Raw genomic sequence first — 18,218 nt, forward strand, 5'->3', positions numbered from 1 at the left:
GGGAACTATATTGTCGAGTGTGTCGCTGGGTCAAAATCCTGTAACTTCCTCTCTAACTGCAGTGTGGGTGTATCTGCATAACATGGATTGCAGCAGTTCAAGCAACCAGTTCACCATCACCTTATTGAATGCAATTAGGAATAGGCAATAAATTCTGGCCGAGACCGTGATGCCCACATCTCATGAATGAATAAAAAAAGAACGTTGATCCGTGTGACTCTGTTTTGGGGTTTCACTGCAGAGCGATGTGAAGATATTCTCTCCTTTTTACAGTCCATGTGAATAAGTTAAATAATTGCAGTGTTAGCAAAAGTTATCCTCCAGTTGCTTGGTCTGCTGGTACAGCATAAAAGGATTTGCATTGATCTTTTACACCTTGAGCAAGTACTCTCCTAAGAGAGCATTGCCTCCAGCAGGGAAATGATGTGATATCTTTGGTCGACCTATTTTTCACTATACACATCGTGCTACTTGTTCCTCCGAACACGAATAGTGAATCACCCAGCCTGTGCAAAATTCGCTGCCTATAGTAACTGAAGTGCTAGAATATGAACTGTTGTTTGTGGAGTGTTTGACACAAGCTGTATTATTATCTGCTGCCCTCATCTTGAGAAGAACCTGTACAATTACGAAAAATAGGAGGAACGGTGTTAGATTCCCCATACAGTGCCTGAAAAGAGAGATTTAAATCTTTGTTCCTTGTACTGCTTCTGTTGTACCTACTGTGATGAGAGAGTTTTCTAGGAGTAAGCATAAAAAAAGGAGGATTCTTGGGACTTGGCGACACCATGCCTCTAAACCTGCCAAAATCCTTAAGGCCGAGGCCTTTTTGTCTTGCTTCCTTCTGTGATTGTTTGCTACATTCACTTGGCAGTACTCACGACCCCAAACACCAGTGCTTTGTCTTCCCTCTCGCTGTGAGGGTGTTGCAAATGTAGCAATTATTGTGACAGTAATTTTTTGATCAGATATTAGAATTGCGGTGCACCCTGCCAAAACTATGCCCTTCAGCTTTTCCCCAAAGTAGCATTGTTGCGAAAAGGGGATAGAAGTCATAACCATGCTTTGCATTTGCATATTTAGATTTGTTCCATGCATGCTTGGAATAAATATTCATGTTGAGTACATCTAACATTCCTTGATCCTGCTGAGGCACTTTTGTATTTGCAAACTGTATTACCTTGCATTGCAATTCCTATCCATCTATATTGAAATTGTGATTCAATTGGTGGGTGAGGTTCAACGTCCGAACATTCCTTCATTCACTACTGCTACCAGAACCTATGCCAACTTGTCTGAAAGGCAGCATTTTTTCCATTGCCTGCATTGCGCACATTTTCAATGCTGATAATACTCACACATTTATCATTACTCTTCTGCAACTAGATTTTTTAACGAAAAGGCAGTGATGAACAAGCATTCTTTAAGAGCTGCTGCAGTTCGCTAAAATTATGGCCACCAAACAATGGTCTCCGCCCTCCATCCCACCCTTATGAAATTTAGGGCGATGGACGTATTGCACAAAATTTGGTGAGGCCAGTCCTGTACTAAGAATAGATTCTCTTCTCGGGATTCCTTTCTTTCTTCAATGGAAGTTTCCTATACCTGCATTGTAATATTTGTGACTTGCACCCTCAGATCTCACCTAATAAATGTTGAAGTCTGTTAGCCTTATGTAACAGTTACCCATGAGGATCGTTAACTTTGGAATGTTAATTGTCGGGTGGTTGGATATGCAGCCAAGCTACCAGAGGAGCATACTTTTTGTAGGAAGGATTAAAATGTATCTCGAGTTTGGTTGGGCACTTGATCATCTGCTAACCTTGTGATTCAGTTTTCTCTCAATTGGCCCTAAATCATATGGACATTGTTCAGTCAGACTTTTGGTTGAATTGATCAATGTTTGAGGAACTATTAAGCATGTGATGCGCTGAATACAATACAGATTTGAAAAATGTAAAAAAAATTATTAATCACTTTGTTCTTTTTTTCTTGATGCCTTTTTCATGCCAAGAGGAGATTTTTCATTGATTCTGCTATGAAAGTTCATCCTTTTTTGTTTGAAGAATAAAGGATTAATTCCGATTGTAATTGGATTCACAAGCATTTATCATAACTACTCTTGCAAAAGTATAAGTCGATCCCATGATTTTTGGCCAAAGGAAACCATAGTTTTTAATTTACCTCAAGTAAAAGCCAATCCTTGTTTCTCAGGGATCAAAGCCCAAACATTTTAGAAACAAAGTATAGTCCTGGAGATGTTAATGATTCCATTTCTGTGTCAATGTATAAATATTAATGAAAACAAGTACCAGTAACTTTTTAAGTTTTATATGATTTATTCAAATGATTAAAGTATTAAGTTATGATTGATAATTAATATGAATTCTTTAGTGTTGCTGATTTTTACTTTATTCCATTGCAACAGTCTTTTTTGTGTCCAAATCAAACAAGCATGTCAACCTGTCAAAAATATTACCAATTTAAATTTGACCCCGATGATCTTTGGCTGAAAAGATTGGTTTCAAAACTCTAACTTTTCTGTGAGTATATAGGGTACTGTAACTGTGTTCAGTAGCAATTTTGTTGTTTTTTTTTCATGGGATCAAGTTTGATCTCTCCCAGCTACTCACATTGCTCTTGTAATTATTCTCCTTGAATTGTTACATTTAGTGAGTGATTTTAAATTATATTTTTGTTCTCATCACGTCTTCCTGTTGAAATCACTGAAATCACATCAGCCAAGCATAATGTGAGAGTTAGGAGAATGTGATTCAGGGTCCATTTTCTAGTAGTTTCAGGGACAATTTATTGGTAACAGGTTTCGTAGAATCATAGAATCCCTACAGTGCACGAGGAGGCCATTCGGCCCATCGAGCCCCCTGCACCAACAACAATCCGACCCAGGCCCATCCCTGTAACCCCATGTATTTACCCTGCTAATCTCCCTGACACTAAGGGGCAATTGAGCATGGCCAGTCAACCTAACCCGCATATCTTTGGAATGTGGGAGGAAACCGGAGCATCCGGGGGGGGGGGCAGGGGGGCAATGTAAGAATACGGTGCCAGTTATTCATATCTGCCTTTTGTCTCATAAAACTATTGCAAAGTGTTTGTAGAGTTGCAGAAAAATTGGAAATGCGGGCTCCATTTAAAATACAGTGCGGCGATTGTTCTGGTAGAGTTTCTCATAACCTCTGTCATGACCTTTGTGCCGGGGTTGTTGGAGGGGGTGGCGGCACTGAAATCTTTTGTTAACTGTGTTGAACTTGCGAATAGTTTGTACTGGTGAAACAAAGTGCAAACTGGGCTCTAATGAGTTCTTTTAAAATGTGTTTACAGCAATCATGCCCATTTGAGAGCAAGAAACATGTTTGCTGAAGGACCCACTGTTAAAATGACCCACTTCTTACACTGGAAATCTTCAGCAGTAGCTCGTAGTAACGGACAATTGTCTGTACTTGGAGTCAGGATGGTTCATTCTGAAGGACCAGTAAATTCTTTCACTTGGCCTACTCTGCTTTGCCAATACAAATTGGGCTGAGCTGGTAATTTGGTAACATTTCTAGCTGATTTTGATTTTTTTTTAGGAATGAACAGGTTAGCTTTTTGTATGTTGATAATTGTTTTCTTCATAGCATATTAAACGTTTTACGGACACCTGATTTTAAAAAAAATTGTTGGTGTTCACAGGACGAGACAGCACCAATGTTCCACACATTCGTGAGTTTCTGATGAGCATTTCTGGTAGGGACATGTTCGGCACAACCTTGTGGGCTGAAAGGCCTGTACTGTGCTGTAGTTTTTCTACGTTTTTCTATTACTCTATTGGACACGATTCAAATTGAGTTTTTAAGTGCGACGCTGTCAGTTTTATTGCACTTTTCAGTTGTTCAGGACAGACCTCAGATCATTGTTTTTCTAAACATTCTCAAACACAGTCATCTAAATTTACATAGCACCTTTTAACATAGAAGATTGCTTCACTGATTACAATTGGGGATACTGGGGCAAAATGCTACGGCGGAAATCAAAAGGTGAAGAAACCCCAGCCAAAGAGAAGAGTTTTGTGATGAATGTTAAAGATAGATGGAGGGTCGAGAGAAAGAGCTCTGGGGAGTACGATCAGTATATCAAAGCCCTAACATCCGTGATGGGATGAAGGGAGAGGGACTGTACACAAAGCTTAAAGTTAAGTAGTCAATGGGGTATTATAGGGCTGAGGAGTTTGCAGAATTAGGCTGGGGCAGAACTGATCAGTAATTTATAGATGTGAACAATGTCTCGAACCTGAGTGGTGGCATTTTAGACAAGTCAGAGCAAATAAAGGGAGGGAATTGGGAGGCCAGTGAATAGGATATCAATATAGTTGAATTTAAAAGCGACAGATGCACTCAAGGATTTCAGTGGTGGAGGAGGGTTTGAGATTGTAGCAGATAAAGGCATTATTGCAGATTTGGAATTGAGCAATCTCGATTGAATATAGTGGGGGTGATTCTCTGATCTCGCCACGCCGTTAGTAGGTCACACCAAACGGTTTGCGATTCGCTTGGCCCCTTCCTCATGGTGCAAATTGGATCTGATTAGCATATTTAAAATAGTATTTAAATATGGGTAGTCCTTTCAAATCCCAGCGCACGGAATTCACCGGCCTTCGGGCGCGGTGCGATAACGGCAAGAATCACTACTTGTCTTCACTAGCGGAGACCTGGCGCGTTGATCACACTCGGGGGCTTGGAGGCCATTGAAGCCCCCGAGAAGCTGGGGGCACGGCTGGGCAGGGCCCAGCTGGCACACTGACGGTGCCCAGCAGTGGTCACCAGAATTTCACCCGCTATGTGTGGTTTTAAAACCACTCAGGGTGGTCAGAGATGAAGATCGAGGCAGTGATAAAGGAGAATTATGTTGGGGATTTCACTGTGAAGCTAATGGAGGTGTGCTAATCAGGGTTTGATGTTAAAGAAGCAAACTGACAATACAGAGACAGTCAAAGGCAGTGATGGAGAGTTGGAGAGGCAGATTTAGAATCCAACAGTGCAGAAGGAGGCCATTTGGCTCATCAAGTCTGCACTGACCACAATCCCACCCAGGCTCTATCCCCATAACCCCACGTATTTACCCTGCTAGTGCCCCTGACACTAAGGGCATGGTCAATCAACCTAACCAACACATCTTTGGACTGTGGGAGGAAACCGGAGCACCCGGAGGAAACCCATGCAGACACGGGGAGAATGTGCAAACTCCACACAGACAGTGACCCAAGCTGGGAATCAAACCCGGGTCCCTGGCGCTGTGAGGCAACAGTGCTAACCACTATGCCACCGTTGTGTCGGCATAGATCTGTATGTTAACACTCGGTGAATGATGCAATCAAGGGATGGTATGAATTTTAATCAGTCAGGCTTTCAATATAGTTCACTTATTCTTGCTAGAAGCTACAAATATTCATATGCAGGAATCTGTCCTCTGCAGGCAAAAGGAATATGTCCAGGCATTGCGCTGTTTTTGGAAGGTTTGCAGCAGAAACTGTTATTCTCTTTGAAATCTGGCATTCTTGCATCTGGCCTCAGCAGGAACCATAACTTCCTTGGAAACATAGTCAGCATCAGATTGCCACTCCGTACCCACTTACATATGTTACATTTCTTCAGTGCCTGTCTTACCCGACCTTCTTAACTCGGGCTGGATGAGATCCAGGCAGCGCAGGAGTCTCTGGGTCCAGCATCAGAATCTAAAAGAATCAGAGCGAGGGTGGACTTGCCTCCTTTTGTTTACGGCACTGGCTGCCATAAAGCAGGGGTGGGGACTACTATTGGGGTTGGTGGAGGTGGAGCCCCTTGTGGGGTCAGCTGTGTGGGGGAAGGCCCTGGCAGGGATCGATCCAGGTGTTTAAAATAGTCACGCTAAAATTAGAAGTGGTTTTATTTCTTTTTTCAGAGTAACTATAAGCATAACACTGGCAGAACCATCCAAAGTTAATGATTTAAATCACTTTGTTGGATGGTTCTCAGCGCAGTGCAGTTGCTCAGGGGAAGTTAGTGCTTTTGGACAATCACCACATAAACCCTTACCTGGGAACCTCCAAGAGAGATTCCACAGCATATCTTTGGGTTACTCCCCAAATCCGATGCTATGGAGCCAGGAAAGTACGGACCTTTGTCATTTTTTTTCCTGTACTACTAAACAACTATTTATTAATTTAAAAATTCTATTATGTGCAAGGAATCAACAGTGCTAATGTATAGACTCATTTTCCAGATGGTAAGGAAAAGATCCTGATCCAATTTAGGCTCAACAAATATCCAAATGAATGTTATGTAATTAAAGAAAATATTGTATTGGCTAGAGAACAAAAGTTAAGAGTTGTGTTGTAGTACAATTAGCTAAAGAAAATAATTGGAGAATTGAATAGAGGTGGGTACCTCATGTCATTTTCTCACACTTGCTTCCCATTAACTGATCCTATCTCCTGTGATTAGAATTTTTTTTTTGTAACCAATGAGCTGCATACTCAGCGGAGCACTGATTGCCCTGCTTGTATTCATTCATTTAACGCCTTCAGCAAATTTGGCACCAAACTCCAATTCTATTTAGCAAAGCTGGAACTGCATTATAACTACAAATCTCGGGTCAACAGTTAAACAAGCATGACCCAAATGAATTAATCAAACAATTAAAAGCGAACTAAAGAAGTAAAATGACCTTTAGAAAACTTGTTGAGGAAAGGTGGCACAGTGGTCAGCACTGCTCTCTCGCAGCGCCAGGGACCTGGGTTCAAATCTAGCCTTGGGTTTCCTCTGGCTGCACCGGTTTCTTCCTGTGGTCCAAAGATGTGCAGATTAGGCGGATTGGCCATGTTAAATTGCCCCTTCGTGTCCCAGTCTGTGTACAATCACTTTTAAGCAAACTGTCTAAATAGACTTGCAACGCAGTCTCAAGAAGACATGGGCCAGAACTTTACCATCCTGCCCGCCACAGGAATTGGAGCAGGGCAGGGGCGAACCATGGAACGGTCCGTTAATCTCAAAATTAATTTAAATTAAGTCTGTCTCCTGAAATCTGCATAATTTAACAATGGGTAGGTGAAAATTTGAGTACTGCTATTTTCGGGACCGACAGAATGTATTCCAGTGTCATGCACAGTGCGCTGTACTTTATACACAGGTGAACATTTTCTGCAGGCTAATAAACTAATGCATGTTTTTTCAAATGGTGGGGCAGTGATTCTTTTCTTTAATTGCTCCTGGGATCTGGGAGTCATTAGCAAATTCATCCCAAATTTCTCTGGCAAAACTGCCACTTGACCGGCTGTGGACTTTGGGGTGTAGGTACAACTACAGTGCTGTTGGGGAGGGAGTTCCAGAGTTTTGAACCACTAACAGCGAAGGAACAGCGATATAATTCCAAGTCAGAATGGTGTGTGGCTTGAGGACGAATTTACAGATGATGGTATTCCCATGCACAGTTGCCCTTGATTTACTAGGTAGTAGAGGTCGCTGGTTTGGAAGTTGAAGCATTGGTGAGTTGCTGCAGTGCATGTTGTAGATGACGCTACTGCTACTACTGCTGACAGCGTGTGCTGGTGGTAGAAGGATTGAATGTTTAAGGTGGTGGATAGATTTCCATTCAAATGGGGGCTACTTTGTCCTGGATGGTGTAGAGTTTCTTGAGTGTTGTTGGAGCTGCATTCATCCAGGCAGGTGGAGAGTATTCCATCCAAACTCTTGACTTATGGCCTACATAAGACTTTGGAAACTCAGGAGGTGAGTTACTTGATGCAGAATTTCCAGCCTTTGCCCTGCTCTTGTAGCCACAGTATTTATATATTTACCTGGATGATACAGTTAAGTTTCTGGTCGATACTGACCATACCCCCCTCCCCCAAGGCAAGGATGTTAATGTGGGACATTTCAGAAATGATAATGCTGTTGAATGTCAAGGAGTGGTGTCTAATCTCTCTCTGGTTGGAGATTGTCATTGTCAGGCACGTGTGTGGCCAGAAGAGGCACTGCAGCTAGCTGCCTGGAACTAGAAGGTGTAGGGAAGACCGGGCTCTCAAGGGATAGATGTGTGGGGGGGAGGGGGGACATCTGGGGGTCAACAGGCCCTATTGGGAGGGCACCTGCAGTCACAAAGGGGGCCTCTGATGGAGGCTGTCCCGCACCTTCTCACCCAAGGTTAAATTTTGTTCGATTTCGGGTTTCCTGCACCCAATCGATCATCCATCTGACAGCCTAAAAATCGAGGCTGGGAGCGAAAAGGCCCTTAAGCGGTTGTTAGGTGGCCACATATGACCTTAACTGGGGTAAAGACAGGTTTCCCATCCAGAGCCCTGCCTGTCCTGATATAAAATCGCAATCAGGTCGGAATGGGAATCCCGGGGAGAATCTTATCCATGTCCACCGGAAAGGAGCATAAAATTCACACTAACAAAACTGGCTGAGGACTGGCATCTGTGATGCTGGGGACTTCAGGAGGAGGCCCGGATAGATCATCCACTTAGCACTCCTGGCTGAAGATGGTTACAGACCCTTCAGCCTTGCCTTCACACAGATGTGCTGGACTCTGCCAGCAATGAGGGTGGGAATATTCTGGGAGCTTTCATTCCTTAATTGACAGAACTCTCACCATTATTCTGACTGGTTATAGCGCAACGACATCTGATCAGTTGGTTGTGGGATCACTTAACTTTATCTATAGCATGCTGCATCTGCTGTTGAGCATGCATATAGCCCTGCATTGTAGCTTCACCAGGTTAGCACCTAGTTTTTTAGATATGACTGGAACTGTCCCTGGCATGCTGTCCCACACTCCTCATTGAACCAGGGTTAGTCCCATGGTTTGATGGTAATAGTAAAGTGAAGGATTAGCCAGGCCATGGGGTTCTAGATTGCAGTTATGTTGTGGGCGCGAAGCCAACCCTGTCGGCAAAACAGGGCCGGGAAGGGGATTTCCAACCTCGCGCACTATCTTCCTGGCCTACCACACTGATGGACTGGCACAGTGGGCCAGTAAGATCGTGCCCCACAGTTATCTGTTTCCACGATTGTTGAACTTTTCTCTTTTTGATGCCATTTCACGAAGCCAGGAATAAGTTTGTTTCGCAGGCACCTCCGTTTTAAACATTTTAGCCAAATACAATGGCTTTCCTGTTCCCAGTGAAGACATACGGGGATCCGATTAGTGCAACTCTGATCTTGCAGACATGGCTGGAAAATTAAACAAAGGAAATTGCCGAGTCATCACTACTCATGTTCTTGTGTGGATGTGAACAAGATGTTTTAAGCAGTATTATCTTACACCCATGGCAAACATTCTTGAAATGTCTGTAAAGTCACACTGCTCCATGAACTTCAGAGAAATCTATTAAAAAAAGCATTAAATCTACAGCTTGTGATAGAATTATTAGACGTCAGCTATCATCTAATGGTCATTGCAGCATTGCTTCAACACCGAGAGATTTGAGCAGATGCCAATCATAAAGCAGCAAATACTCACAAATGTGCTCTGGCTGCTCTATGCTCATTTCATTCCGAATTTTACATCATCTTAAAACAGGGAGGAAGAACTACCCGTGGTGAGATTAATTTATAACTAAATCAAACTTGACTGCTATGTTTATCTCCTGGGAAACATGAGACACATTTAATGAGATGGTATCTGCTGTTAAGAAGCTTTTGGAAGAGTTCAGTGGGTGTGATATTGGGCTTGGTTGTACTTGTTTTTTTGGGTGCTTCGAGTGCTCCTAACAATTCCAAAATGGAGTCTGCGGCACATACATGTGCTTGTACACACACCATGAGGTTGCTATGCTGCCTACATTACACTGGACGGGCGCAGGGTAATCACACATTGTAATTTCTGTGCCAAGTCTATCCAACTTAGTCTCCTTAGGCCACCCTCCGAAGCGTGGGGGGGACGACGACATAAAATTTAGATTTTAAACTGCTGGGCCACATTATCCTTTGATTGATGGGGCTGCTTACCTGATTGTGGCAGTGAGGGGCAATACATACTTATAGGGAAGAATTTCCTGAATTCTAATTAGAAAATGCACTCTTTGGAAATTATAGCTTAAAATTAGACTGCTCTCGAGACTTCTCATGTTCCACTGATCAGGGTTGAATTTGCAAGAATACCAATTACAAGGAGAACAATAATTTATACTGCTCGAGAAGTGAGTACTGATTGGTTGGCAAATGGACTCTGTTAGGTGGAGGAGTTGCCATGGAGAATGTGCCAGACAGCATTTGACTATCAAGCACTCATTTCAATTCAAACCAGGCAGGCTGACTCTGGTCACATCATTGCCATGGGGAATGGACTGGGAAATGGCTGTTCTCCAGGTTTTTATTAAGTTGAAAAAGGCACAATACATGGCCATGCTCCTTCTGTCTGCAAAAGACCAGGCCTCATGTACACATGTATGTAGCTTCTAACATGCTAGCAAATTTCTAGATTCTAAGACACTTCTATAGAGGCCTTCTTTGAGGAGATGGAAGAATGCCTGATAGAAAGAAGCTGCCACACTGACTCTGTGGCACACTGGGAAAAAAATTGCAGTGGTAGTGAACTCTTGGAGTATTGCAATGCACTAGGACCACAATTTGATGCAGGAAATACTTCCATAACTGACCAGAGCAGCGAGGTTGAATACAGGTTTCCGTCTCTTGATTTCTCCACAGCCCGCCTGGCTACTGCACAAACCTGCCCAGCACTTTGTCTGCCCGGCCATTCCAAACATTTCCATCCTCTCCTCCAAATGCAAATAGACCTTCTGCTACTATTCCTTTCTTTCAACTCGCATACATTCTCCTGTGACTCACTGCCTTCGCAACAGGCAGTGACAGCATGCTGTTCTCACCAGATAACAAACGAGAAACACTAATCTGCTGCTTGCACTTCTTCAACCCAGCCCTACACTTCCAATTGAATAGCATTCTATCCTGCTTGTAACTCACTCTCCTTCTGCGTGTCCACACTAAATAAAGTATCACCACGTATGGACATCTCTTTTCAAGAGCCATTCACAAACTCTCACCTCTCCCCACGAGGAATGAATTAGCTCATAATGCAAGGGAAGTTAGCTAGTATTTGGGCTCCTTCACAGATGAAACAGGCAGCTCTGGAGATGATAAGGCCACCCAGAGCAAAAAGCATCAGATTAGATGAGGCTTGGATGGTGGGGTGACACTGAGTAAGGTGTCTGCCTATCATTTTAACCTCATATCGACCTCTAGCAATCCAGTTCAGGCAACTTTTCAACTTAAAGCTGCATAGTGAAGCTATCATCGCCTCTGACTGTCCAGCCTGTTGGTACACCTAACTCCTATCCCTTCCAACGTTCTAGAGGTTCTTCCCAGCAGCTCGACCCTGTAGAAGAAAACCTCCAGAAAAGGCACGTTCACACATTTCATCCCTCGCAAGCACCAGCACAGAGACTAATGAGTCCCTCAAATGGGGGAAGGGTTTTAAAGTTTATTTATTAGTGTCACAAGTAGGCTTACATTAACACTGCAGTGAAGTTACTGTGAAAATCCCCTAGTCACCACTATGCGGCGCCGGTTTGGGTACACTGAGGGGCAATTTAGCATGGCCAATGCACCTAACCTGCACATCTTTCAGACTGTGGGAGGAAACCAGAGCACCCGGAGGAAACCCATGTAGACACATGGAGAACATGCAGACTCCGCACAGACAGTGACCCAAGCCGGGAATCAAACCCAGCTCCCTGGCGTTATGAGGCAGCAGTGCTAATTACTGTGCCACCATGCTGCTCAGGTTATAAATGGAATATCAGATTGTCATTATCAGTAAAGTGAGGTCAAGATGAAAGATCAGCCATGATCTTATTGAATGACTGAGCAGACCTAGAGACAGCTGCTGCTCCTGCTTTCATTTTCTTATCGATGATACGGTTCTACGTAAATGTCAGTTTAATGATGTGCCATGTTAAAAACAAACACATTAAGGGACAAGACAAAAGTAATTGTTCTGTCATGGAAAAGTTAGAAAATGCATTAACACTTATGGACTGGAGGAATTTATTTTTTGTGTATTCATTCACGGGATGTGGGTGATACTGGCTAGGCCATTTATTGCCTGTCCCGAATTGAGAAGGTGTTGGTGAGCTGCCTTCTTGAAACACCACAGTCTATGTGATATGGGTACACTCACAGCACTGTTAGGAAGGGGGTTCCAGGCTTTTGACAGAGTGACAGTGAAGGAATGATAACATATTTCCAAGTCAGGATGCAATGTGACTTGGAGGGAAACTTGCTGGTGGCGTTTCCATGCATCTGCTGTCTTTGTCCTTCTAGGTGGTGGTGGCTATGTGTTTGGAAGATGCAGTCGAAGTTTCAGTTGATGTTAGCCCTGAAGAGATTTTAGTGCCAGAATTTAGTGCTTAAAGTTGTATTGCTATTTTCATTTTTTTTTTGTTTTGGACAACTTAGTTTGATCTCTGTTTTTTAAATCCAAATGTTTTTCACCCTGGTTTTCTTGACCCTCCATTGATTGCAGTGGCTCACGTTGGCAAAGGAGTGTATTTGTACCCTGTTGCCTGAGCCACTGAAAAAAAACTCCACTCCCCTGGATCTGATTGAAGCCTGTTTTACAGCAAGTCCACTCTGTGTGAGAGACTTCTCTGGCGATACAGATCCAGCTCTTCACTAAAGCATTGTTTTAAAAGCAAACTTATCAGCAGCAAGGCAAATAGTTCAAGTCTTACGACTCTTGATACTGGAGTGTAAATGTGAAGCAAATAATATTGTGAACATGCTTTTCCCATCAGTATTCGTTCATTGCCATTTAGGGTGAGGTATGATAAAATGATTCTGCTGCCTGTGAAGCTAATTAACACATTTAAGAAAGGGGGTGGAAAATAGAGAGCATTTAGGAAGGAATGGGAAGTGGAAAGTTAAAAAACTACATAAAGGCACCACCAGCTTAGCGCATTACTTTATGCAAAGATAATGATGAATTGATCCTGCCTTTTCATTCATTCATTCATCAGTAAGTTCAAAGTACAGTTAACAGAAATATTTCTATTTAAAAGTTTATTTATTAGTGTCGCAAGTAGGCTTACATTAACACTGCAATGAAGTTACTGTGAAAATCCCCTAATCGCCACATTCCAGCGCCTGTTTGGGTACACTGAGGGAGAATTTAACATGACCAATGCACCTAACCAGCGCGTCTTTTGGACTTGTGGGAGGAAACCGGAGCACCCGAAGGAAACCCACGCAGACATGGGGAAGTCACTGTTACGAATTGATTAACTTGTATTACAACAGGGTTTTTATTGTTTGTTAATTTGTTATTTTCTCGGGGATTTCCTCAGAAATTTATCAGAACCAGGTTGCAAAATGTTGGATTAATTATCTGTACTTGGTGACCTCCCAAACCACAGCTAACATCAGCCAGAGGATTCTGCTGGTTCCTCAATTTGTGTATTTAATTTCTTCACCTTTTTAAGAGTGCAAAATCTGTCGCAAAAATATTACTCAAGATGCTCCAGGTTAAAGGGAGGTACCTGGAATTTGCCATTTAAGGTGAGGTATGATAAAACGATTCTGCTGGAATCTAACTATCTTGTAATTGAGTTTGTGTCTATATACACCCTGTTTGTGAAACAAATCCTACACTTACCTGATGAAGGAGCGACACTCCGAAAGCTCGTGCTACCAAATAAACCTGTTGGACTTTAACCTGATGTTGTGAGACTACTTACTGGAATTTAAGACCCTGGAGGAAGGGTTCATGATTAATCAAAACTGGCAAGCCTGGGAGTTGGCAGACCTTGGCTGGAATCTTACTACAGTCCACGCCGGCGGGATTTTCCCATCCCACTGCAGTGAACCGAGATTTGGCTGGCTGCCAATTTCTCCAACCTTGTTGCAGCGGGAGAGTGGTGTGAAGGGCAGCTAAGATCGTGCCCCTTGTGTTTGGGGAACAAGGTGGAAGTACACAGCTTTTGCAGGACGGAAAACGGCCTGGTCTTTGGCAAGATAAATTTATGGGCATTAGAAGGTTAGCACTGTGAGGAAGATCCTGCGGTTTGCCACTAATATTGGGTGGGGTGACTGCTGAGATCTGCTGCCCACAAAAGATAGGAGAGAAGATAGCATCCTGGAAATTGGGGATAGGGGGACATGACTTGCCAGCCCTGTTCCATCAGCAACATGGCCAAAGCTGTATCTTCCAAAGGCCCCCTGATGAATGGCTGGAGCATCTCGCTGAGTCAGATGATGGGACATTTTAATTTGGTGCATAATGGAACCCAGTGCAGTTTCCAGTTGGCTGTCCAGCTGTAGAGGTGCCCAGAGGGTAGGTTTTTACCATCCAGTTTTGTGGGTAGCAGTGTTGCTCTGGGCTCCCAAAAGAAAGAACCTGGGCCACTGTTGCATTGGAATCACCCGACCATTGCCCCCAACAGCCCTGCTAACCAAGGCAAACCTTTTCTCAAGCCTGAAAGTTGACAATGTACTGCTGTAATGTACTTATTCAACACTGCTGGTCCTCAAGATGCTCCAGGTTAAAGGGAGGTACCTGGAATTTGCCACTTAAGGTGAGATATGATAAAATGATTCCGCTGGAATCTAATTATCTTGTAATTGAGTTTGTGTCTATATACGTCCTGTTTGTGAAACAAATCGTGTACTCACCTGATGAAGGAGTGGCGCTCCAAAAGCTCATGCTACCAAATAAACCTGTTGGACTTTAACCTGATGTTGTGAGACTACTTACTGGAATTTAAGACCCTGGAGGAAGGATTCATGATTAATCAAAAATGGCAAGCCTGTCTGCTTCCTAGACCTGCCACTCCTAAACCATACAAAAGTGGAAATCAACCGTGGTATGGGTGCTGGGGCCTTGCAGCACTGGAGGGAAACTGTCTAGTTTTACAGTAAGAATGGAGGGCAATTAGTTATGGCAACTTCATATTGCGATAATAAGATTTCGGCTTCCTGTTCATTATCCAAATCCTTTGGGTCAGGCGTTAATAGTTTAAAAATCGGAACCTGACTTTTACCCACCCACTTCTGGGTCTTACGGAGGTGGGGCAAAGGAGTCTGCTCCCAGGAACTGGGTTGGTAATTTAACAACAACAGTCTGTGTTCATATACCACTTTTAAAGAGCAAAGCATCCCAAGGTGCTTCAAGGGATCATTATCAAACAAAGCTTTCCTTCGTGCCACATAAGCAGATAGGAGGACGGGTGACCAAAGAGGTAGGATTTCTGAGGAACCCGGTGGCTGAAATGAGGTGAGGACAGCTTTAAGGAGAAGGTAAGTATTTTTACAGCATATCTTGTGGACCATGAAGTGAAGGTCTCCCAACTCCTAAGATCCACCTGTCAACCATCACCCCGCCCTGGATTCGTGGATCAGTCTGACCTGCTCCAGAGTGCTTCCTGTCTGACTGGAAGTCTAGCCTGTCAATCAGGCTGACCTTTGGCAGGGAACCTTTCGGTAACAGAAGAAGCATGTTATAGGTTAAACCACCCAAGCCATGTCAAACGTCCTCTGAATAGCAGCTTAATATAATTGTTATGTTAGCAGAGGCATCAGTTGATTTAAAGTAAATCCCCTCTCTAAAACAATAGAGGAATGTTGGATCTCTTACGTAACTTTGTTGTTTTTGACAAGTTTCTTATCTTCTTAACTATATTGTTCAAAAGTAATCCTAGACATGTTTTTTCCAAACAGGAAATACTCCGTATTTGAAACCCGACCGGGCCTTTGAAGGGACAACAACAGATGTCGGAAAAGCAGTGTTGGCAGTGTACAGCGGCCTTTTTGCATATGGTGGCTGGTGAGGCTGTTTGATGTGATATGTAGTTAGTCTTTTACGCAAATGTCGCTTTGGTCCGAGCTGATCAGGCCATAAGCAAGTTTACTGCATTCAGATTACATGTAAATCTTAACATTTCTCACCAGTCCTTTAACTTCTCCAACGAGTTTAACCAATAGAAAATGATGGGATTTATTTATTTATTGGTCACAAGTAAGGCTTACATTAACACTGCAATGAAATTACTGTGAAATTCCCCTAGTCGCCACATTCTGGTGCCTGTTTGGCAGGCACCTAACCAGCACGTCTTTCAGACTGTGGGAGGAAACCGGAGCACTCAGAGGAAATACACGCAAACACGGGAAGAATGTGCAAACTCCACACAGACAGTGACCCGAGCTGGGAATCGAACCCGGGTCCCTCGCGCTGTGAGGCAACAGTGCCAACCACTGTGCCACCCCAACCTCAGAATTTTCAATCTCAGAAATGTTAAAAGTGGCATCTTTTGTAACAGTACTGAAAGAGGAATGCTTGCAGGTTCAAAGAGGTTTTGGAGCTTTAACTGCCACGTGGCAGCTCCCCAGCAATCGTACCCAAACCTTACGAAGGCGCACCTGCTGCACATTGATGGAATGAAAAACCATGCAGTTTGCAAATACTCCTGGTTGAACTGGGAGTGAATGGATTGCTATGTCTATTCAGTTTGATGGACCCCTGCATCTGTCAGCCAGTTGGAGAGGCAAACTTGAGCACTCACTCATTTTGACTGACACCATCACAGGCAAAGTTCAAATAATTCCTTTATGTCCCATACTCTGTATTTGTGGGCCATTCACGGAGAGATCCTGGAAGTGCCTCCAGCAAGGAGCTACCTGACATGATACCCTGAGCCTCCTGAAACATTGCTGTTCTGACAAGTTGAGGGAACTCAGCCTCTACCTATACAAGCTGTGTCGACGACGTTACCTCGCGTGAGCTGCATCCCTCTGCACCTCTCCTCCCTCAAGTGCAGCTGGTCACATTGCTGCGTGTCTGGAGTTCAATCCAAGGCAGCCAAGCTGCCACCTGTGCTGATGTGATTCAGAAAACCTTCCAAGTGTAGAGAGTAAACTCTTAGTAGTAGCAATGTGAGCAAACCATTTCCTACTCGTAGGCAGGAGACCAGCTGAGGGAGAGCAGATGGAGGAGAGACGATGGTTTTGTGGTAATATCTCACAGTGACCCAGGCTAATGCTGTGGGATATGGTTTCAAATCCCACCGTGGCAGCTGGTGGAGTTTAAATTGGATTGATAAAATCCAGAATTAAAGCCAATATTAGTGATGGTGACAATTAAACCACCGTTGATTGTTATAAAATTCCATCTGTTTCACCAATGTCCTTTAGGGGAAGGAAATCTGTTGCCCATACCTGGTCTGGCCTACACGTGACTCCAGACCCACGGCAATGTGGTTGACTACCAACTGCCCTCTGAAATGGCCTAACAAGCCACTCAGTTTAATGGCAATTAGGGATGGACAACAGATTCTGGCTTTGTCAGTGATGACCATGTCCCATGAAAGAATAAAGAAAGAAAAATGTATTGTGTGTTTATTGTAGTATTTCCAGTAGTTTTCATTAACTCCCTCAATCGCCATTGTGTTCTCGTCTTGCTTTAGTGGCAATTTTTCAGGAAGCCCAGCTCAGGAAATCCGTGAATACAGTGTTAAACCTAAAACTTTGTTGAGGCTTTGCAATGTGCTCTTTGTGACCTTGGGACTGCAAATTTGTAAAACTTGCCCTGTTTTGCACGTAATTTTGTTCTGATTTTATCTTGGCCTGAATTATGTTTGTTAAAATTTAATGTAACTTTCTCTTCATTGTAGGAATTACTTGAATTTTGTCACGGAAGAAATGATTGAACCATTTAAGTGAGTGCAGCAACATTTCTGGATTAAACATGATGTTACTCTTTAGCCACATTACATCTTAGATGAAGTTGTTGCCCATCTTCTCACTCTTGAGTATCTCTCTCGCCACATTGTCAAAGTAGAACTTAAACAAAAAACAGTGAAGTCTGTGTCTGACCATTGTTTCACAGTCCTGTCAAAAAGAGAAGGATTAAGTCAAATTGTTAGTCGAAATGGAATACAATTAACCTCTATCCTGGCAAAACACAACTGATGTCAACTTTTTGCAATAATTGGTATTGATAATGAGTAACATTTTGAGTCTAAGAAATAATTTTGCAGCAGTAGTTTGCGCAGCATTGAGTTTACGGTCTAGGGAACCATATTTTGATTAAGATTTTAAAGTTTATTCCCCTGATTAGGTAATACGTTGATCCAGACTGGAAACAGATAGGTACCTCCTTCATGTGAGAACTTTTTTCTACTTGTCATATGTACTGTTACAAACATCAATGCTTCAGGTTTTCAAGGATAG

The 18,218-nt window shown here is 43.1% G+C and overlaps 1 protein-coding gene and 1 long non-coding RNA gene across 2 annotated transcripts in view; one reads left to right on the top strand and one right to left on the bottom strand.

The window, feature by feature from the left end:
• Positions 1–18,218, top strand: part of slc7a5 (solute carrier family 7 member 5) — a 70,731-nt gene that overhangs the window by 21,631 nt on the left and 30,882 nt on the right. Inside the window, exons 3-4 of the mRNA XM_078210747.1 lie at positions 15,711–15,816; positions 17,660–17,704. Coding sequence (XP_078066873.1) covers positions 15,711–15,816; positions 17,660–17,704 — 151 coding nt within the window. The remainder of the gene's footprint in view (positions 1–15,710; positions 15,817–17,659; positions 17,705–18,218) is intronic.
• The window catches only part of LOC144492584 (uncharacterized), a 30,944-nt gene continuing 28,709 nt past the window's right edge, over positions 15,984–18,218 (bottom strand). Inside the window, exon 4 of the long non-coding RNA XR_013497608.1 lies at positions 15,984–17,876. This is a non-coding gene — a long non-coding RNA (uncharacterized LOC144492584). The remainder of the gene's footprint in view (positions 17,877–18,218) is intronic.

Source organism: Mustelus asterias, chromosome 4 (genome assembly GCF_964213995.1).
Source record: "Mustelus asterias chromosome 4, sMusAst1.hap1.1, whole genome shotgun sequence".
Classification (NCBI taxonomy): Eukaryota; Metazoa; Chordata; class Chondrichthyes; order Carcharhiniformes; family Triakidae; genus Mustelus; species Mustelus asterias.